Genomic DNA, 23,115 nt, shown 5'->3' on the forward strand with positions numbered 1-23,115 from the left:
AAAAAAAATCTGCAACCTTCCCTGTGGTCAACAACAGACACACATTTTGCCCCTATCGTGGACTAAACCAATCAGAGATAGTAAGGGGCGGGACCTCTCTGATTGGCCGTGGTCCAGTTGAAAGTGCAGGTGGAAGTGGGAGGTGAGTAGCTTGAATAAAGCGATATCAATTCATTAAATCCTGAATCGACTTTTAAATATAACTGTGTTTTGCCAGAAACGCCAGATTCTCAGATCAAAGCTCACAAAACCATTTCAACAACAACCAAACAGCAGATGAGAGCAGGTACACGGATTCCACACAAAGACGTAAACACGGAGCGGAACCGACGCATCAGAATCAGCTTTGTCTTTCTCGGCTTTCTCACCCGACGGCCCGTAGACGGACACGCTGTCGGAGCTTAGCGATTCTGATGCGTCCGGTCCGCGCTGTGATTACGTCTTTTTGCGCTGATTCTGAGCTGCAGGTTTTGTCTCTCTCCAACCAAAATTCACCGAGCCAGCAGCAAAAGAAGCAGCAAACTGCGCTTCACATGTGATCAATGTCGTCATGAATTTTGCTGTTTTGCTTCCACAACAATTAAAATCACACTTCATGCACAGCTAGCTCTCTCTCTATCTCTCTCTGTACTTCAAGAACAGTTTCCCGTCTCCAATCTCTGTTTTCTGTATTATTCATTCGCTTATTACCCACCAGTCTACCGTTGTTTACAGCGCTGTCAGCTGCTGTCTTTTTCTTTTTCTTTTCTTTTTTTCACTTAAATGACCTCGGACAAGAAAGCCTATTTTTTCTGTTGTTCAATACTGAAGAAATTTAAACTTTATATGCAGAACATTGTAGAATATTTTTAAGGTTATCTGCTATAAAAAGCCAGACCAGGAAAATCTCCTTCATGTTTTTCTGTGTTTTATTCTCAGTTACTTTCACACAAAGGCATCTGCTGTGATGTTCACAATTCTGATGAAGTCAGTACTGATAAATGATCAGAATTATAATATTTCTGGCTGTCTGAGGCTAAGTTGAATCGAATCGGGACTTTGAAAACCGGAATCGAATGGATTATAGAAATCAGTGATGATACTCAGCCCTAGTGAGCAGCTCAGGCACGACAGAAGTGGATGTAGCTGTAATAGGAAAAGAACTATTGCTAACTTTTCTGTTAAGTTAAGGCCTGATCCTTCTGAAATTCATAGCCAGTGCTCTGACACGGTGTCATCAATCTTTGAATGCTGAAAAAGCACAGTGTATCCAGAAAAACACATTATATTATATAAATTATTATAAAATTTGTGTGCGCCTAACTTTTGTGCCGGTACGCCTAACTTTTTAAAGTTAGGCGTACCGGTACGCTCATGGCAAAAAGTTAGTCTAGAGCCCTGTACAGTGTGTTGCAGTTCTGAGTTCTCCACTTTTTACAATCAACTTATGCAGATTTAAAGCTGGAGTTCACAGGTTTACCAGAGATTTGGAAAAAAGTTGCCTGGTCTGATGAGTCTTGAGTTGTTACATTTGGATGGTAGAATGGTCAGAACGTTTGTCCCTTTTTATATAGATACAGTGATATACATCTTCTGATGGCTGCTTCCTGCAGAATCGAGGTAGTTCTAAAGGCAAAATGGGATCCAAACAAGAACTAGCAAGATGTACCTAACAAAGTGATCATTATCAATCATCATCAACTTGTAAGGATTCATGGCTTTTTCTCTGTGTTGTATAAGAATAAGCTGAATCCCTTTGATTTTGCTGGAAAAACAAGAAGTGGATTCATTGGAGAGAAAAAAATAGATCAAAGGCACAGTTCACCCAGTCATACAGAAATATTGTTTCTCTGGCCTGTTTTAGTTTATTCATGCAGATTGTTTGAGCATGAATTGTCCAGTTCAGGATGTTTGCCTTCTCTGAAATGCTGAGCTGTATTATTCTGCAGGAGGAGGTCTGCATCTATGGATGGAAGACTTGTGCTCATGAAAGTGTGACAGGATGTAATAATGTAATGAGCTGAGCTGTTGCCCATCTAGTCTTTTATTTTTCCTGGTTGGTGGATTTAGACAAGACAAAACAGTCCCTGCCTGAAATGGCTGTTTTTTTATTTGGTTTGTTGCATTAAGAACTAAGGGCCCTCTAATTCAGTTAAAGTCAGAAGCAACGTTTATAGCCAGTATCTCCAGGAGTGGGCAGTTAACATCAAAACAATTTCGATGGATAAGTAGCACTAGAGGTTGGACTGTCCTTTAAATTAAAAACAGGAGAGCATTCATTATTAGAATTCTTTTAATGCTCATTTAAAACAGTGAAAAAGGAAGTAGTTCAGTACCGATGCACATTTGTCATTGTCAGTGTGTAACATGTCAGTCATGTGGTGGCAGATCATTAAGTTCCTCTAACTTAACTGTTATTGACGTATTTGACAAGAGTGAGCTGGAATTGACACATTTAACAAATAAACTGACATTTTGGTTGTGTTACACACACACACACACACACACACACACACACACACACACACACACATTTCATAAGCCCACACTGAGATCAACTTATAGACTTGTCCTAAAATACAAATAATTACAGTGGAAAAACAAAATGAGGCACGTTTCTCTTTTATATTAGAAGAGAAAAAAAGGATTTTGGATTCTCAGAGTTGAAAGTATTACTAAACTGCTTGCAAAACAAATGCAGGAATGACATGAAACTGGATCAGGTGACTGGTTGCTGTACAAAAGCTTAGAGTTTTATCCAAAGGATCAGTTGAGTGTCTCTGTGCCAGGAAGCACTTCCAAACGGTTCAGGATTCAGTGTCTAGAGGATCACCACGGCATGCATGGGTTTGGGCAGTCCCTGATGTAGGACTCCAGCTTGCCTTCAGAGACCTGCATCAGTGTCGTGTATGTGGTCAACTGGAAAGAAAGTAAATCAAGGAGGGAGGAGGAGAAAGTCGTTACAGCCGATCAAAGTACAGTAGTCTTTAATTTTATAAGTCCCGGCAATCATAAAATGCTCACCTTATTCAGCACTGGTTTGGTTGACAGCACATCATACATAGTCTTCACTGAGATGTTCTATTTAAATAAAACAAAAGAAATGATCAAAAGGTGATAAGAGACTCAGACCTAAAGCCAGGTTTCTGACAGAATTCTGTCAGTTCTGGACAGGAAGTGGGCGTCTTCAGTACTCACAGCCTGTGTGGTCTGATTCATGCACTTCATGCCCGGAGTCCTGCGGTCATCCAGGAAGAAAGGGTCCTTCCAGTGGTCGTAGTTTGTCTCCAGGACGTACCACCGGCCCAGCTTCAGATCAATCCTGAGGAACAAGTTGGTCAAAACTTCAGTGTGTGACATGCAATAACAGCAAGTAACTGGACTGTTTACCATCTGACCTCAGCTGCTAGTTAAGCAACAAATCATGAGAGCATGAGGAAAGCAGCATCACTGACTCATGATCCAGTACTTTTGCTGTGTGTTGGATTTTAGCGCCTTAAGCCATGTACAAACAGGAAGCGATACGCTTGTCACGCATTGCTTTAAAGCTGCCAGCCCGTTGCTTGCAGATCAGGATCTGGGTACCTCAGTGACCCTCTAATGTATTTATCAGTTATATCGATCAATGGTATTATCCATTCTTACTGGTAGTCTCTTTAGTCGCTTGCCTGAAGGTTTACAAGTAACCAAAATAATCACTTTCTATGGTCTCTAGTTACCAAATCGCAACAGATCTACACTGAGATTTTTACAGGACTTCATGAGGGTGATCTATCATCCCTTTATCCAAGAATACAAGGTACTGTGTTGTTCAACACACTTATTTAATATTAAGTGGCCTTGATCTAGGCAACAGTACTTACTCCAAGATATCAATGCTGAGCAGCCTAGACCTGGTGATGATGCAGCCCTGTCCTGTGCTGTTTCCTCCAAGGATGAAATAGGCTGGAGCGAGCAGCTTGGTCTGAGCCAGACGACCTTTAGCTTCCTCGTAGCTGGAGAGGGAAAAAATAAAAATATAAATATTGTTTCGCAGAAACTGATTCACCAAAGAAACTACAATGCGCTTTAACTCAGTTCTTATGTTGTAGTGAAACTTTCTTTCCAATGAAAGAATTTTATTTTCTAATCATTTTAATATGATTTCTTTCATTGATTTATAATTTGATATTCTGGTATTCTTATGCTTTATTTTTCAAAAACTCAAAAGGAGAGATCATCACTAAAAAAAAACTAATTTATTACTAACGGTGCCATTGAAACCCCTAAGATGTATCAAATAGTGGATTCACTGCGTACCAAATAACAGCAAAACTTAATCTTCTACTTAAATCTGTCTTGTTATAGTCGGGCACTGCAGCGTTTCACTGCCTCCCACTTCTACACATTAACACGAGAAGGCACACTGTCACACTGTCTTGGTGCTCATTAGTGGCCAAAAAACTGCTTTAAGTATCAAAGAATACCTGGTTGCATTTTCTAGGACTGATCGAGTGAGAAAGCTCATCCACATCCCATCTCTTTGTCCCAAGATCCACTCCAGGATTCCTGCATGAGAGCAGATCAACACGTTGACAAACAATGACAAAACATCTGATCTTGAACACGTATAGAACCCCAAAAGCTCACCAATGTATCCTCCGTCGAGGCTGAAGCGCTCGTTCATAGTCAGGGTGAAGATGTTCTGCAAGAGAAACTTTCCTTTTAATCTTCTGTACTTCCACAACTACAAAGAGCATAGGCAACATAGGCCTTAAATAATGTTTTATGCCGATTGAGTCCTCAGATGTGCTACTAAATGACTCACAGGCTTGATGCCGGTGAGCATGCCAACATAACCGGCAAAGTTTGTCGACTTGAAGACTGTCTGGTTGTTTCTCTTGAAGTCGAGGTTGACCACGAGAGGCTTCAGCCTCTCGCTAATGATCCACGACTTGTTCTTCACGTCCCAGCTTTGAAGAAGAACACGCTCTTTTAACCCATCTGAGGCAAGACTTGGCTTAAAATGTGAAAACTGTGAAACTGATAAACTTACCCCATAAATAGACCAAAGTCTAAGTTTCTGCCATGAATGAGGTTACCTGAAAAAAGCCAAGGCCAACAGTGTTTCAGTTAATTATTAAAAAAACTAAATAAATCACTTCACTGACTCCAAAAATCAGCCCACTTACCCTTTTCGTCTTCTGCAACAATCGACGTGCACACGGTGAACACCTCGTAGAAGATGTTAAACAAGACGACTTCACCTAAGAATGACGAAAACAGAGATTATTTGGATTTCCTTTTTCGCTTACTAGAGAGTCGACTACTTTACTTCAATTCATTTATTTACCAAGAGGAACCCCTGAAGCGGCTGCGATTCCTCTGATTTCTTCATTGAACGGGCTTGGAAGTGTGTCCACCATTAAAGGCTGTGAAACATTGCAAAGGATTCAATCAGAAACACTTGAGATGAAGTTTAAAAAAAAAAAAAAAAGTAAGTATCAAGGAAGTGGGAGAAGAGAAGACAGCACTCACCAGTGCAATGTCGACCATCTCTATCAGCTTTCCGCTCGGCACTAAAGCGTCAGCCAGCTCTTTGATGGCTTCTATCATGTTGACCAGCTGAAGAGAATAAGATCACGATTTTAATGCGCTTTTTTTCTGGGACTTGGAGCATTATTGCGAAGTGTTTTCCAATGACTCTTACATCTGTTTTTTTGTCAGTAATCACAGCCGACCATCTCTTGCTGGGCGGTAAGTCGAGGTCCACTGTGTACCAGCTCACGGCTCCTTTGAACCTGATTAGAAAGCAAAAGATTTAAAAACGACACTACTCCCCTGCTTTTAGTGGTAAGCCTCCGTTGACAGCATTATTGTTCATTGCAGCTAAGTGAGTTCTAATACATTACTGACTTGGTTAAGAATTAATAAAGTGAGTGCAAAGCTAGTCGAAGATATGATGACATAAATGATAAAAACTACTTCTTTCGGTTAGAAATAAGTAGTTTTTTTGCCCCGCCTCCCTCCCCTCACTCCAAACCGGTAATGGAAGATGGCCTCCCCTCCCTGAGCCTGGTTCTGCCAAAGGTTTCTTCCTGTTAAAAGGGAGTTTTTCCTTCCCACTTTCATTAAGTGCTTGCCTAAAGGTTGATTGTTAGAATTAAAGCACCTTTAGGTGACTGCAGTTGTGACTTGGCGCTGCATAAATATTAGTGAATTGAATTGTCTTTTTAAATTCCTGGGTAGGGGAGTGCAGACATCTAAGGGGGTCCTCATCAAAACTTGTTGGGCCTGATTACTGAAGAATGGTGGCAAAGAATAAATCTTACACTTCCCTTATAGCCAGATCTTTAAAACTCTGTGGATAAAGTTTCAAAGGTGAAGTATCTGATGCATATGTGTTGTCCTGATCCCTGCTATCTATATTCATTACTGGCAGTTTTAGCTTTAGTGTACAGTTATGACACACACATAAAAAGGGAAGAAAGCTCGCCCAGAGCTCACTTAGGGTCAATGGCAGTAATAAAATTGCATAAAGAAATAATACAAAGTATTGTCAACGGATACATGTGCGGCTAACAAATTTACGAGGAGTAAGTGAAAGCAGCAGAGCTCATTACGAAGCAGGGCTGTTAACAAACACAGCAGTGACTCAGCTACCAGGCGAATCACGGAGTTTCTATAACATCTCAAAAACATTAACATGACAGCTACACAATAATGTGACATACGTGGGGCCTTTCGGTGGATACATGTCCGCCCGACAGTCTTCTGTGTACTGCAAACACACGAAAGTAACAGCAGTAAATAAGCGGGAGAGAAGGACACTGTCTCTTATGGTTCAAACATCACTGAAAACAATGCAGTCAGACAACAGTCGAGCTTTGATAACACAGCGTGTTAGTGTGGTTAGACAAATCTCGCTTACCGGAGGCACAAACTGTGTCCATACGACACAGAACGAAGCCGCCAAAACGAGAAGCACACCGGGACCCATTTCAGAAGATCTCCCTCAAACCGCTTTTTAATGTCCAGCTCGGTTTGTTGTTTCGTTAAGTTTACTGCGGAAGTTCCTGCTGTTTATCCATGACGGCGAACTGACTTTTGCACAGCCGAGGGGAAACAGGAAGAGCTCGAGAATGTATTAAACGCCCTTTCCATTAATAAATGCAGGGAAACACGAATCCCACACGTCTTCTGTGTGGATAAAAACAGCACAATTAACATGGCTTTTGGTTGCCAAGCGAGAGACGTGAACAAAGCAATTACAGAATAATTAAAGTGTTTTAAAACACCCCCCAGATGACAGGACAGTGGTTGTTTCCATACGGAAGCGAAAAAGGACACCCGTGATGATTTGCATTTATCTTTCTCATGTGACAGCTAGTTATGATACACTAATATATATGTATATATTAAAAAATCCGTTACTTTCCTGATTACTTATTTTTAAAAGTATTTAGTTACTTTATTACTTTGTTACTTTCTAAAAACGTGATGCACAACCTGAAAACGTTATATAGCAATAGACCTTTCAGCCCAATTCTATTTTTTCTGCATAATCCATTATATACAATTAAATCAAATGAAAAAGTCTTTTTAAAACTTGTTTTATTAGTTTGAATCTTTTAACTTTTTTGCATCAAGTAAAAATGAAATTATATGAAACATTCTCTGACTTGAACAAATTTTTTTAACATTTAAACCTATTTTCTCCATATTCCAGCATACAAAATAAAATAATTTTACACAGCAAAACATAAATAAAGTCAAAGATTCAGGACCACTAAGTACTGTTGCTCTTAAGTCTATTTTCACCTGCAATAGTAATCCCTTGCTTTACAAATTACTTGAAAAAAGTAATCGGATTACAGTAACTCTGGTCATAAGTGCCTGTCACATGAGAAAAATAAATGCAAATCATCACACGTGTCCTTTTTCACTTCCGTATGAAAGCAACCCCTGACCACGTATATGTATGTATATATAAGTATATATATATATATATATACTTATATATATGGTTATGTCCTATTTATAAGAAAATTATCTTATGTGGCTTCTTCAACATTTAGTTACTTCATTGCCAGTGTAAACAGGAATCAAAGATGTTTGACAGGCCTGTATTATTCCTTTGAGGCAGAGCTCATGTGGTCAGTGTGCATTTTCTGTAAAGGTTGTGCAACAGTGGGGCTCTATACAAACTAGTATTAGACAGCAGACCATCTACAGCTTTTAAACACAGTTTAAAAGATGTTTGATTGATAATCACTTTTTTCACCATTGATTTTATCCTTCTATGGTTTCTGTTTTATTTGTCTGTTATTTTGCTTTCTTTTCATCTTTGTAATGCTGACAGTTTTTTTCTAAAGGTTGTTTATAATTCTGACTACAGGTAGGGACTATGGATAACAATTAGGTTGTGGCTAACTCAACAAGCGAGGATACATTTAAGAAAATATCTGGCAACTAATGTGTCTAACTATGGGGGGTGAACTGAAATGAATACACATCCTAAAACAGTGAGAACACCAGCACTGCCCTGATACAAAAGAAGTATTTTGTAACTGATTTGCATCCCCTTGTAGTGTTCTCTCTTTTTGGTACTTAAGTATCTTTGTTTGATTTTGAAACTGTTTGTATTCATTTTATAACTCATTCTAGACTAGGTTTCATTCACACCAATATTTTGCAGGTGAAAACGTGTAATATCTATGCCCCCATAATCCTTGGGCATGTGCCCAGTGTGCCCATTTAGTAATGCATCAATAGGCCTATAAGGATAAATGCCTGCAGTGGAGGGTAAAACACATGCTGAGTTGTGTAAGTGAATTCACTACCTCTTTTGAGTTGCATTCATGTAACCTTGTTGCATAAAATCATTGCAAATACTGAAGCACACAGAGTACTGTCAAACTAAGTTATGGATTAACGAATTAGGTATTGCTGCCTTTCATTAAAGCTTAGTTAAACATCAGCCTGTAGTTAATTTCCCACTAAATAATCTTCATAGTTCACATATTAAATACCACTATACAGGCCATTTGAAAATCCTATCAAAGGTTGCAAAAGCATTCCACAAACAGACACAATTTTTACTCCAGAGCAAAGCAAAGAATCTCACAAAGATGAACATGGCTGTAAAAAAGGACACAAAACAAAATAAACATTAAAAGTTTATTCAAAATACATAAAACACTCACAGTCATAATCCCATGTCATATGATCAAATCTATAAAATGCATTCATTTACAAAGGCATGACAGCAATCCACATTCTTCACTTGCAGTACCTGTCTGCTTTCATTTTGCTTCGCCTGCAATAAAAAAAAAAGGACATCTTATATTCAGGATTAGTCAGTGCAAATAATACGTGTATTAATTCCATGATTAGAATAACTTGAATTTAAAAACTGCTCTAAACGGTAACTACAGAGAACTGATTTGTGTAACACTTTATATACTATAAGAGTAGATAAAGATTATGCCAACACACCAAAGTAGGATAAAACCTCCGAAAATTTCACTGTGTAAAAAAACTAAATCAGAAAAGAAACAAAAATATATATCCCCTCCAGTTTTTTCTAAACCCTTGAATCCCACTTGAATTTTTCAACTGAGATTTTTTCCAAAGCAAATCTTCATTTAGAGATGTAAAACTGCTATCAGCTTTATCTTTGAAAGGGAATCACAAACAGAAGTGAAGTGCAGGTATAAAGTGGATTTTGAACGCACACATGCTGATCTTGATTGCCACCTTTTCATTGCTTTGTATTACACAGTGTGTGAACACACAGGCCTCTGCAGTACCTGAGTGCTTTCTTTTTACACAAAACACTCCTCTGGCACTTTGAATTTAATAACTTCAGGTATAAACACTCGTTTGAGAAAGAAGATCCTTTAACAGAGAGCGCTCATTAAAAAGAAGCGTAAGTGGCTGACAGTAAGGATATAATACACTTATTTTCACACCTGTCGAGCAAAGCTTCGTGAAATTTTCCATCCGTCCTGGCTTTCTTTAGGACAGTGGCGTCGCCCTCATTAACCCTGAGCCTTCGATCTTGAAAACTCTGAAACTTCTTCCTGTAACACACACACACACACACACACACACACACACACACACACACACACACACACACACACACACACACACACACACAGAGAAATGTTCAATGACATCAAGGCTTTATAAGCAGCTAAAACCTTAAAAAATAATTCCAAATAATGCTCTCTCAAGTATTATCTAAATGTTGACAGTGGCACCTAATCAGCAAAAGGCTGAGTGGTTAAGCCTACTAGCTGCCACCAGCGACCACGCATACAGTGCTCTTATTTAAATACTCAGCTGCCGGAAGCGTTGAAGTGGGTAGTAGGATTTCCCCTTTAATTAATACATGTTGCTGTGCATCTGAATAAGCTTCACCTGAATATCATAAAGTCCCTGGAAAAAAGCTTCAAATAATCCCTCATTTTAACATAAGCCACCTTAACAACATACTTAAATATCTCAGACAAAACCTTCATAAACAAGCGCGGCAGTGTGTTGGAAACCTCTCTGATATTTACTTTCTCTCCCATTCTGCCTGCATTTTGCCGTTCCCAAGGCACACTCCATCCTGAAAAGCATTTCAGACGCTAAACACTACATCAAGACACAGGCTCAAGGGCAGCCATTATCAACATGTCAGCAAGATGAGTCCATTTCCCCCGCATTCATCTAAAACAAATAATAGAGTGGCCAACGAAAGCCAAAGCATGCCAAGAAAAAAAACTAACAAAAACACAGCTTCAGACATATTGCCCGGAACTTAATAGGCCACAGACAGGCTGTATATAAAACACTTGAAGCATTGGAAGCGAAAATGCGCCGCTGCCTGCCTTCTCATCACGCTTTTACAGCAGACCATCAATTGTGCCTTTAAAGGCATTGGATTGATGAGGCAGATCCTTTAGGCGTGATCTTCTTCACACCCAGGCAAGTGCTTTTGCTGTTCAAATCTTGTCAGTAGAGACTGAAATGTCAAATTATTGCAAAATATTAAATTTAATTACTGATAGGAAGCATCAAGTGCTTGTAAGACAAATTCTATTAGCAGTATGAATTTTTACAAAGAAAGCTTATCAAAGCAGAGTTTATGATTTACAGAAAATGGGACGGAAGAAGATGATGATCATTTTGAAGCTGATGGTTGGTCCAGGATCGGGTTGTCTAGGCAACCCTCTGAATGTATTTACTACTCTGCCATATGGCAATCACCAGTATCCTGTGTTAAAGTTTATCTTGAGAGCTCCCAACCTCTGGTTGCTAGTGTGTTTCCACTGTAGTGACATCATCACCAAACCGAAGGCAGTGGTTTTCTATGATCTCTGATCGTGACATCGACACGAATCGTTTCCTGTGTGGATGCAGAGATTAACCCAACGGGCATTAAGCTTTGGCCTTTTCTAACATAACGTTTTTAAATTGGGCATTTTTCAGTCTTCTAACCTTCTAAACCGAAGCATCGTGTGTAGATGCAGCTCACTGTTTGGAACATCGAGAAGTTGTGACCAGCAGTGTGGTCGGGGTTCAGATGATTTACTTACGCTGAAATATTACAAATGATATGTCATATAAAAGAAGTGTTATCCCTCTTTTCCACTAGTACCTACTCAGATCAATCTGGTTTTGGTTGTTTTCCATTACAACTGAGAGCCACCTCAATGTGTGTCAGGTCGCCGTAGCAACATGGCCAAAAGTCTTTTGATGTCATTTGTATGCGACACAAACACAACAAAACAATGAAGAACGTTGAGGCGATGGTACATCTGCTGCTCGGTCTACAGCTTTTAGTCAGACTCAAGGACACTGTGTTTTTGTGCTGCTGTTTCCCTTGTTGTTGGGTTTCAAAAAGTTGCTTTCACTCGTCGAGTGATGCCACTGGCTGGCCAATCAGTGGCATGCGACTCCACTCACTTGGAAACCCAGTAAAGTAGGTACTAAAAAAGTACCTGGTACCTCTTTAAATTTAATGTTTTTATGACGTTGTAAACACTGGAGGTGAAACTAGTTTAACTACGTTGTTTTTTTGAGTAGCTTATCGATGAGAATTCATACTGACTGATACCTATAGCTTTGCTATAGATACAGTAATTCCCTGTCAGATATCCCTCTTTTCCTATCATTTTAACCATCTTGCAACCCTCACATAAGCACATCAGCTTATCTTTGTTTCACTGCTTGCTACAAGCCTTTTTTTTTTTAAGTAGTGGGCCGTGGTACATGCAGCCACTTTTTCTGGTCACCTTTGAAACATGGACGTCAATAAATTACATCCTCTTTTTCACTGGCCTATTTTGAAAGAGAACAAACTTCTAGTTAAACTTCACATTAAAGGAGCAAAAAAGCATCTACTGAACTTAGCAAAGAATAACAGGTAATTATAACATTTACTTATTCTAATTTACGATAACCTTTTTAACGGCGAAGATTCCAAAGAAAATATAAGAGTACTTAACATTTTTCCTTCATTAGTCTTTGTTTGGGCTGCTTACACATTTCATAAGCACCGCTTATAAACAGCAGAGGTTACGTACACATAATTGATCTCGCAGGACTTCACGTTGCCCCTGTCCTCATCTGCAATGTCATCTTTACGCTTGACCTCTCGTTCTGCACAAGTTCGGATCTGTTCTTTGTCCAGTGGGAAAAAAAACAAAAAACAAAGAGAAAGAAGAAAGAAAGAGGGAGAGAGAGAGAGAGAGAGAGAGAGGAGCAGGAGGGAAGTGGTGCGTTACATATCAATACCTTGAACTCCATGAAGTGAGGTCACAACATTTCCCCCTTCCCACTTAACAGTCAGGCCCCTACAGAGATTGCATGCTTAAAATCAAAGGATTAACATGCAACCTTGTGGAAGAACACTATTTACACATCACCTTCACCATCTCGCCATCCCCTGCTGTCTTGCTCTTGGCCACAATGTCCCCGTTGTCACTGTAGGAAATGAAACAGCTATTTGCTGCCAGGAAAGCCATTTTACCCTGAAGCAGAACAGAAAGAAAACACAGGAGATGGGGGGAGGGGGGGAGGGGGTAGATTAGATAGAATTGCAGTGGGATTGGTTGTTGTGACAGGCATGAAAGGTTGCCCAATATTTGATGTAAAAGAGTTTCAAGGTTGTGCTGGGCAGCTTGTTTATAGTTTCAACAAAGCATGAAGGCAAGCAGCACGCTGCAGTGATAAGGTAGATGCTTTCTGCATAATGAGCTAGTTGCTCATAACTTCAGGTAAATGCCATCTCCCATGGGCTTAATGAGAGGTGTCGAGAGGTGTGTTGTATGTATCAGGGCTCTTTGGGGCTGGTTCAACAAAAACAAAACAAAGAAACTAAAACATAAGCGATCCTTTTACACGATGTGACACAACCACAAAATATGCATGTTGTGTTTCAAATACTAACTGCTGGCACTCACGGAGACAAATATTTACAAATTTCAAGAATATAAAGTTCTTATTAAAAACATTTATCATTCTTCTGCAAGTTTGAAGGTATCCAAAACATATGAAAAAAAGAGAAAACCCAAGTAAATATATTCAAATGTCTTATCAGACCACTAATTGTTTAGTCTATTATCTTACTTGCGTCGGTGCGATCAGTAGAGCAACTTAGTGTTCACAGCATTATCTGATGCTTTAATTTTTAATCTTTATTTAGCCTGTTATCTTTGTTTAGATTTCTATCTTCACATGCACGTGTTCTCTGCACTTCACTGCACAGTGGTGCTGCTGCTAGCGGGCTAGTAAATGCACTGATTAAATTTGTGCGACTGCCTTTTTAACCAAATCATCTCTTCAGAGTATAAAGTCAGACAGTAAAGGGACTAAAAGGCTGCACACCAATTAAAAGTAAGACGCCAGGGTCCCTCCAGTGTTTGTTGGCAGCCACTTTGATAATGAAGGCAATTAGAAACTATGACATAATCATTATTTTTCTTATTTTAATCCAGTGCCTTTAGCAGTTAAATCTGGCTGGTGTACTCTATCGAGACGGGTTCAATAAACCCAGTGCAACCATTTACTAGATTTAGTGGAGTGATAGCTTCATTAGGAGAGAATAAAGTATCTAAGGTTTTTTTTCTATGTTTCGGCAGCCTGGCCATCCATATCTATGTGAACCTCGTTCCTTTGAAAACACTGTCCCTTTTATTAAAAAGAGTCTCTTCTAACACGGCAATGAAAAAATAGGAAGTCAGAGAGCATTCAGCCACAAAAGGCAAACAATTGTACAAGTGAAATTACTTGACGACAACTTGCTAGGAACATTTATCGTATTATATAGCGACGGGTTGGTTTTCGGTTGGATCGTCATAAGCTTCCAGGTGGATGTAGATGAAACACAAAGGAAGAGGAGGGGTAGTGTGGGTGCTGCACCTGCTTGTTTTGGCCTATTATGCTGATGCTGTAGTGTGAGATCAAGCAACTCTAATTTTCAAAATAAATGTCAGATGTTCAGTCGCGACTTGCAATAATACAAACTGGGTAACTGTGCCAACAGCAAAAACAAAAAGAAAACTAAACAAAAACAAACAAAGGCCGTATCAACTTACTGCTAATGCAATGTGAACGTTCCCGGCAGCTGCAGCATTTAATTGGTGGGTTGAGTTATATTTTGATATAATCACAGAAAATTCAGTAGGTTTCAGGATTTTTCACTGTATGGCTGTAGTATTCAGCATGTTTTATATAAGTACAAGATAAAAAACAATGAGCAGAAGCCACAGTGAGCTGCATTCAGCACGCTGCACACCTCTTCATGAGGTAACAAACTTCTTTCACAGCCCTGCTGCTGCTGGCAGACTCAAATATGTGCAGCATGAGTCTGCCAGAATAACTGAAATTGACATTAATAATAAAATCAATAGTTTTGTGACCTGTGGGATTAAGCCACATTTTCTGTCACCACCAGAAACTACTCAAGCTACCAATCTGGAATCTTGAAAAGATGTGTTTGTTTTCTGCAAAAAACTCACTGGACTAGAAAGAAACTCAAACAGCAGCTCTGCATATCATTATTGAACTGGTGGCATACATCGATTAGAAGATTTACTCACATCCTGGAAGACTGGTTCCCATTGTTCTCTGGAGCCAATGGCATCAGAGCGCCCCATCACCACACCATCAGAGCTGATGCCGAGGTACTTTCCATATCCAGACTTCAAGGCTATCCTGCGACAGCAAAAAAGAAAAAAAAAAACACTAAACAGATTTGTAAGAAAGGCTAATCTAATATTCAAAACACATTCGCCACAGTATATGTGTTTCTCTGTGAAAAGAATAGTTCAATAACATTAGTGTATGAATCTGAGATCTATCACTGAAACTAATGCATAAGAAATAGCTCTGTAATAGGCAGCGTATCTTCAAGGATTGATTGCCCATGGGCTGGTAAATTACTTGTGTACATCTTGACAATAGAAACAGATCCTTAATATAAAATGCAGAAATGGGGTAATAAATCTACTGGTGAGAAGATGAAAAAACAATGTGCAGTTTCTCTTTGTATACTCACCGTGTGTCTGAGAGCTTGATGGCAGTAAACTGTTCGGGAGGATCTGGTCCTTCATCATCTGAAACACAAAGCAACGTTTGCCTTTTAAAGATTTTACAGGTGTCAGTGGCCCTCTTCAGATTGTTTAAGTGTTATATTATTGCTCTCATTATAATCTTGGCTTTATTCCATTTTTTGAACCCTATACATAGTTTGTCCTAATTCAATATTTAGAGTTTGAACCTTTGAATCTTTGAACCCGCTTCGTATTTTACTTATGTATGTTTTTCATAAATGATGCAGACCCTCTGGTTATGCGGTGCTGTGCTGATCTGGGTGCCTGAGATGAGGCTACTTTCTGACATTTACAAGGAATTCACAGTCCATCATTCAGGTCAACGCAGAGCAGAGTCTGAGATGTTAAAGGATGCATTAATGAAACACAGACACATACACTGATTATGTTTGGAATATGTCTGACTGTGACCCAGTGGGGTGGCTAAAAGAACATCCGCATGTTTCCGCTGACCTGTAGGTGACTGAACATTTCTAAAAGGCTGTAACATCCACAGAGTGGCATCAGTGTAGAAATCTCAGTAAAGACGATGAAATCTTTCATCTCCCTCTCGGTGCTCTAGCTTGTGCCCTCTTTCATCTACTGGAAATTGGTGTTTGCGCATGCAGAGGATGAGGACCCACTAAGGGAATTGGGATGTTTCAATCTTCCAGCCATTTTCACAGGTTCTCAATAAATGTGGTCTGAATTAATTGTTAGTAGTGTCTCTGTTGTGGGAGGACTGTGTCAATGAAAAGCGCTTCCTCAGAAGTGCCTGAAGGCAGAAATGGGTGAAAACTCAGAGTTGGCTCTATCCTCCTCCTCAAGTCAACCCCTGTTCAGCCTTTTCAGTCTGGTGTCTGGATTTACTGCGTAAGTAATTACTGCTTTGTGGACTGAAGGCGAATCCAGGAGCCTACGGTAAACCTCACCCCAGATTAAGTTTTTGCTTCTCAAGTTTGCACAAGCATGGAATAAGTAAAAAGCTGCAGACTTTACATCTTCATTTAAAATGAAAGGCAGAACCACTTATATCCTACTCCGTATAATCCTGCTCTTCAATTTTCCTTGCCCATAATCAACATCATGTAGATAAGTATACACATAAAATAGTCTGAAAGTGTTGCAAACAAGAAAATGTTCTGTTTATAAAATTCCAGACAATTGAGAAAAAAAAAAATCCTCGAGTTAATTATTGTGATTACTATTATGACTGTCAAAGTAAAGCATCCTGAGCTGATATGAGCTCTTTTGGACTACTGCAGCACTACTGATATATTATGAAACAACAAGCCTAAAAATAACTATGCGCTTTCTTTCTGATACAGAAAAATACGATCACTGTTTAATCTGTTAGTACAGAGGTTCCCAAAGTGTGGTGCCCGCCCCCTAGGGGGGGTGCAGAGCCATTGAAGGGGGGGCGCGGTATGAAAAAACAAAGAAAGAAAGAAAGAACGAACGCTTGGACACTGCTAGCATAATGGACAGTTTTTTTGACGGGGCTCCCACACAAACGCAAAGCAGGAGATGAAGCATCGCCAAATATGTTTCCAGACCAACTTCCTTCCAAGCCAAAGACTAGAAAATATGATGAAGCATATCTTCCCTTTGGCTTCACCTGCACAAGTGCCGAGGTAGGTCTCCGCGACAGAATTAGTTTCGCCTGCGTCGGAAGCAGCGCTGGGCTCTCCAAATCACGGACAAACAGTATCCCACATTCTTGATTTTTAGTTCACAAACACTTGTTGTAATGACTAACTACTCCTGACATTTTGGAGATGTTAGATCTTTATACAGTAAAGTTACAGTGGGATACAAATAATATCAGGCTGATCCTGCCAAGATTTGTTCCCTCGGTTCAAATCACGGACAAACAGTATCCAACAGTTGTTTATGTTTTTGAACCCATTTTGCACAGAGAGGCATTTTTTGAAAAAATGTATTGATAGCAATGTTGAATATTATTACACAGGAAAAAACAACTACACGTAAAATAATTACACCGTGACGCCTCTGCCTTTCTAAATGGAGGGACAGTAACTGCGAGTATTTTGTCTCTATCTGCCATTCTGCAATTCATCTCATGTAAACAATAATGTGGAGCACAGCGTGACGTGAAAAAAGGCACATACCTTTGACGTTGCGAGACGAACTCTGTATTCCTCGTCCACACGTAAACGCAAAAAAGGAGTTTTAAAAAATCTCAGTTTTCGGTGATTCGAAACGCCGTTTGCATGTGGACGAAAGGTCAGAACGCACAGAAACAGCTGCGTTTTCAAAAATACCCGTGTAGGTGTGCACGTAGCGTAAAAGAGATAGTAGTTTCTTTTATTACTACCTGTAATTTATTGCAGTTTACTTGTATTTGCTTAATTGTTTACTAAATGTTTGAGGTTTGACACATTTTTCTTGTAAAACAAAGGGGGCCTAGCAAAAAAAAAGTTTGGGAACCACTGTGTTAGTAGATGCACAATTATCATCCGATCATATAAGACCTCAGAGAGAGGGCGATGCAAATTTTTGTGTTAGGAGTAGGGCTGGACGATATGAGGAAAATCTAATATCACGACATTTTTTGGCTATATCACAATACACGGTATACAAATGTTATATTCAACCATATAGTGCCATAGAATTCAGGAGACAAAATAAAACAACTGAAATTAAGAATGTGCTCCTTCATGCTTCTAACATATAAAAATTTTACAATAAACCTCAAATTACAGAAACAAAAGCGTAAACAGTGACTATAAAAACAAAACTGACGAGGAATAGTCACAGGTATCACAGCTGATTTATTTAACATTTTCTTTGGTGTGTGGGGAGACGTGGACATGCCGAGATTAAACAGTCTCATTTTGCAGTGGAAGACTTTTCAGCTGGTGGAATAAATTCATGGTACTGCTACCTTTTGCAGCAATAGTTTTACGGCATGCTTTGTTAATGACTGCATTTTGTCTGTGGTGGGGACCGATTTGTGGCATAATTTGCATAGTTCAGTTTTCTGGCCCATGTCAGACTTGTCATAACCAAACCATGTCCATGAACAAAGGTAGCCCCTTGTTTAGAAATAAGGTCCTCGATTTGTTTTGACTGGTCCTTCTGTTTGGAGCTACCTGGTTCTGCTTCATCTCCAGTAGCCATGCTGGTATCCTCTGTGCCTGCATCCATGTAGTGACCATCCAAACGATGAAAAAAATATTGCTGTATACAGTGTATTTTGCCACACCACGAAACAAATGATAGCATTATATTATGAAACGATAGATGTTTTAATTATGTCATCAGATATATTTCGTCATATCGCACAGCCCTAGTTAGGGGTGATGAGAGCTCCACCCCACCACGAACATGCAAAGTCAGGAGGTCATATACCATAAATTCAGCGACAGGCTCAGGCTCCCAGTGCAAAGTTCTCAACTCACCGCATTCAGCTTTGTTTGTCCCTTTCCCCAAAGTAAGGAAGGCAAAGGGAATGGACAAAACTTGAACAGGGTGAAACTTCTGGTTCGGACTTCGTACAGTACCATAAAAAACAAAACAAGACCCAAAACAAAATAAAAAAAAAATAGACACCAGTGAAACCTAAATCACAGTTCCTAGGAGCTGATCTTACAGTTAAATCTACAATAGATAACTTTTTTCCCTTTAGTGACTCAACAGGAACTGTTGTGCCACATCACATAACTTTCCTGTTTTACTCCTAATATAAAAACAACACTGAACACAGCAGGCAGAGTGATGAACACAAAATAAATAACTATGGGCACAAACTAGAAGAATCATGTCATTAAAAATTAAATCCTAGATTCACACACTCCTTTTTATACAAAGAGGAGAATGCAAAGGAGAATCCATGTACATATTCTTTGTTTATATTAGCATTACCTCAGTGGATCATACTTGATCTACTTGCTAACCTTTTGGTTGTATTAGTTGGCATGCGTTTGGACTGCCAATCATTAGCAACATGGCTAACTGTAATAATAAGCTGCTGTACAAAGGATTACAAAAGCCTAAGAATATGCTTTTAAACAATGACAATAACATTTCAATAGCATGCTAAGGTCATATGAAAACACAAAGCTGGATAACAGCAGGTAGATGTTGTTGCTTACTGACTGAGAAGAAATAATTCCAGCTTGCTGCTTATTTTAAACCACATTAAATTCCAAACCCTCATCCATAATTGCGTAGTACAGGCAGCCTACTGCTAGCCTAGCGCTATCCGCTAAGCACTTCCAAGTTTCTTTGCACAATCTGAGTTCAGATTTCATGATAATGTCTCATGTCGCTTAAAACAAATAATAAAAAAAGAAAAATCTTGAATGAAATTTAGCTCTATGCTGTATAGATACAGCACAGGACACAGACTTCAAATAGTTTTACACTATTTATCAGCTAATAACTTCCACTGTCTCTAGAATAAGCCATGAGCTGCAGAAAAAGCTGAACCTTTGAAAAAAACTGAGTTAAATTTTGATGTAACCCCAGTCTCTCCTCTTACCTCTGTGTGGTGAACCAAGTGTAAAGAGACCGGTATCCAGGGCATGGATGTATGACTTGTTCTGCATCTCTATGGCAACTGTTCCTGTAATTTCTCCAAAGCTGCTTACAGACCACCAGCCACCTAGTGAGAAAAAAAGGTCCATGTCAGAGCTTAAATAATGCACGGCACTACTGTGAATTTAAGAGACATTAACAGTAGGGAAGAATATATTCCTTCAGTCATGAATGTAACAAGAATGTTAATGTTTGAATGAGTTTAAATGAGTTTGAATAGACCCCTCTAATTTATTCGTTTTTATATCTGAAACAGATGTCATCTTAGCTGTTTGTATGCTCAAAGAACACTTACTGCTTAATGGACAAAATACTAATGTAAAATACAGAAGATATACATACCAACAATATCAAGCCTTTCCTCTTCATCTGTGGCTTTTCTTTTCTTATCTTTGTTTTTCTTCTTTTTCCTGTGACATTAATATCAAGATGGAAAAGATCAGCTTCTTAATGAGCTCTAGTTAATAGACAAATTAATGTGGGTATATTTTACCCTGCCAGCTACAAAGTTATTACAATACACATATACAAATTCCTATGTAAAGAAAATGTTTGTGTCAAGTAAATAGGCAGACTGCTTTGTTTTAGTATTTTATTACTTTTTTCACACAAAAAAAATCAAAAATGTCTTAATTTGTACAGTAGCTAAATTTAATTACAAAATAGACCTTGCAATATCCAAGCATTTTCCTTGAAATGCAACTTCCATTCTCTTGGAATAATACCAAATAATAAATACTAAATACTAAGCAATACCAAATAAATATTATCATTTATTATTTAATATGGATAAAGGGTTTCAGGACTTCTGTTTCTCAATAAAAGTATTCAGCTCTAGTGACTTTTAACCCAAACTCAAAAACGAGTTTGGTTTTACAAATGCAACAAAATGCAAACAAGTCCAATGTTTCCGAATATTTCTGAGTGCGTCTTAGCTATAGCTTGGAGCTTTCATTTTATGAAGTTATTTATGTTCCTTATAATAAATATGATATTTTTGCAGTGTCATGCTGCATAATGTGGCTTATTTTTTTCCTTTGTAGTTCTTTGTCTCTCACTTACACTTTCTTTAACATTGCTAACAGATTAGTTTATGTTACTCCAGTTAATTTATGCTTTAGGAAAGCCTTCAGGTTGGTGGTTTAACACCACGCTTTATCTTTAAATCTTTCTGTTTATTTTCACTGGTAATTCTTCTTTGTAGCATTACTGTTAGCCTAGCCTAGCGTATTAATTAAAGCTAGCAGAGAAGAGAGTACATAATAAGCCCCGAAAAGTAGTTGAGGTGCATCGGGTAATGCCACAAAGCAAAAATAGCCCTTACCCTTTATTATGACCTTTTAAAACCAGTTTGGTAGATTTTACGTGTGCGTATTCCGCCATGTCTTTAGCTAATGTTAACAGGTAACACAACAAACAAACGCCGTTTCCCGTTCAGAAAAGTACGGTGGCTGCGAAGTAACATTCTGAACCTGACCGTACAGCCCACATTTCATTCATTTGTAAATCCAAATGAATGAAATATTGCTACCTGCAACCGTAGTAAATATATACAACTAATCAAAAGTACAAGAATACTAATCATAGAAAAACAAATTAAGTTAAGTACTCTGTAGAACAAGGTAGAGTGTGGTCAGAATATAATGTGCAATTAGTACAGCAAATAGCATACTGTTGTAATGGTATGACATTCAAAATTTTTGAATGTTAGTATATAAAATTACATTATTTCACATGAAATATTTTTTTTATTCTGTGCTACATTTGCAAATATACAAATTAGTACAGAAGCATTTTGACAGATAATCACAGTTCAGTAATCAGTCAGGGTAAACTACTTTAGAAACATCATTAATAAAATCTCTCCCAGACTCAAACCACACTAAATAAACTTTGCTCTTTGTCATTTATTAGGTCATAAATATTTTTTTATATGCCATATAATTTTATATACACAGTCAGGATCTGAAAAAGTGGCATTTATCTCTTTTTTTTTTTAAACAAACACACACACACACACACAAAATGTTAAATGGTCTCTGAGTCAAACCCATAAGACCCTTCTCATTCATAAAAAAACACCAATCAGGGTAGGTGGAGGAGGCGTGGTTGACTGGGTTAGTGCTGCTGACCTCTGGCAGATGTCCTTATGTAACCGTGTATGCTAATGATGCCTCATTAGCAGGAATGACCATGACAGGAAGTAATAAATCATTTGTGGATACTGTCAAGAATTAAAATAAATTACACAGTATCTTGTGCTATCTGCCTAATGCAATAAAACTCAGCTAGTAAGAACTCTGTAAAAAAAAAAAAAAAAAGAGGAAATAACTACACGCAACTTCTGCAACCATCTTAATTCGCACAAAACTTGTTGACTGATGCAATAGTGAGATGGCTGTAATGCCTCAGTGAAACTCCTTGTGTTGCTGTGCTTGAGGAAAAGTTGATTTTGAGTGTGGAAGATTAATCTGTTTAGCAAAGTCCTGTAAGCTTGAGGGAAGTTGGAAAGTAGGGTTTTCAGAAATCATGAATCAACATTTTACCCAGAACTGAATCCCAGTTGTACTGCTTCTGTCATTTGTCAAATTCAGTAATACTCTGACATCAATCCCTGCTGCTGATGGGATTAAACAGTCATAAATTGTACTGAGAGAGCTGAGTGATTAAGCTTAGAGTCCTTAAAATGAAGTAAATAAGGACGATGTCAAATGAAATGGTAACACACTAACTGATACTTTAGGACCCGAGCATAAAAGTAACAATAACATCCAAAATGTCCCACATATTAATACATAAGAAGATATGTGGGTGGGTTTTGTTTTGGGTTTTTTTGGATAAAAAAAGAAATTACTGTAAAGCTTGATAAGAGTTTAATATTAAGAAAATAATTTTGGTTGCCAGATTGAAGAACATTCTGGTGGTCATTTTTTAAAGATACGTGAATTATCATGTTTTCTATATCAACAGACCATCAAGCTTTTAGTTAGGATTGTTTTTTTTT

At 38.5% G+C, this 23,115-nt stretch overlaps 2 protein-coding genes across 2 annotated transcripts; both read right to left on the reverse strand.

Moving 5' to 3' along the window:
- Positions 1-2,254: 2,254 nt before the first annotated feature.
- On the reverse strand, positions 2,255-7,113 carry asah1b (N-acylsphingosine amidohydrolase (acid ceramidase) 1b). The gene is made up of 14 exons (XM_084931732.1): positions 6,890-7,113; positions 6,693-6,739; positions 5,669-5,759; positions 5,497-5,583; positions 5,312-5,390; positions 5,151-5,225; positions 5,015-5,060; positions 4,787-4,931; positions 4,609-4,663; positions 4,446-4,527; positions 3,843-3,974; positions 3,178-3,301; positions 3,004-3,060; positions 2,255-2,898 (listed from the first exon to the last, which is right to left on the reverse strand). The coding sequence occupies exons 1-14, from the start codon at positions 6,956-6,958 to the stop codon at positions 2,809-2,811; spliced, it is 1,179 nt and encodes a 392-aa protein (XP_084787858.1). The 5' UTR covers positions 6,959-7,113; the 3' UTR covers positions 2,255-2,808.
- A 2,011-nt stretch (positions 7,114-9,124) lies between these two features.
- frg1 (FSHD region gene 1) lies at positions 9,125-21,568 on the reverse strand. Its single transcript, XM_084931734.1, has 9 exons — positions 21,436-21,568; positions 20,454-20,521; positions 20,056-20,178; positions 15,515-15,572; positions 15,057-15,171; positions 12,882-12,986; positions 12,540-12,631; positions 9,933-10,043; positions 9,125-9,277 (listed from the first exon to the last, which is right to left on the reverse strand). The coding sequence occupies exons 1-9, from the start codon at positions 21,492-21,494 to the stop codon at positions 9,241-9,243; spliced, it is 768 nt and encodes a 255-aa protein (XP_084787860.1). The 5' UTR covers positions 21,495-21,568; the 3' UTR covers positions 9,125-9,240.
- Between the last annotated feature and the right edge of the window lie 1,547 nt (positions 21,569-23,115).

Source organism: Perissodus microlepis, chromosome 6 (genome assembly GCF_051167445.1).
Source record: "Perissodus microlepis isolate ML-2025 ecotype Zambia chromosome 6, ASM5116744v1, whole genome shotgun sequence".
Classification (NCBI taxonomy): Eukaryota; Metazoa; Chordata; class Actinopteri; order Cichliformes; family Cichlidae; genus Perissodus; species Perissodus microlepis.

Excerpts from the sequence above, each read along its gene's own strand:
- asah1b (XM_084931732.1), bottom strand. The coding sequence starts at position 6,958 with ATGGGTCCCGGTGTGCTTCTCGTTTTGGCGGCTTCGTTCTGTGTCGTA. Across the intron at positions 5,061-5,150 it reads TGTTGCAGAAGACGAAAAGG|GTAACCTCATTCATGGCAGA; the intron begins GTAAGTGGGCTG and ends GGCTTTTTTCAG. Across the intron at positions 4,932-5,014 it reads GACTTTGGTCTATTTATGGG|CTGGGACGTGAAGAACAAGT; the intron begins GTAAGTTTATCA and ends TCTTCTTCAAAG.
- frg1 (XM_084931734.1), bottom strand. The coding sequence starts at position 21,494 with ATGGCGGAATACGCACACGTAAAATCTACCAAACTGGTTTTAAAAGGT. Across the intron at positions 20,179-20,453 it reads GGAAAGGCTTGATATTGTTG|GTGGCTGGTGGTCTGTAAGC; the intron begins GTATGTATATCT and ends TTTTCTCACTAG. Across the intron at positions 12,987-15,056 it reads GGGAACCAGTCTTCCAGGAT|GGTAAAATGGCTTTCCTGGC; the intron begins GTGAGTAAATCT and ends GTTCTGCTTCAG.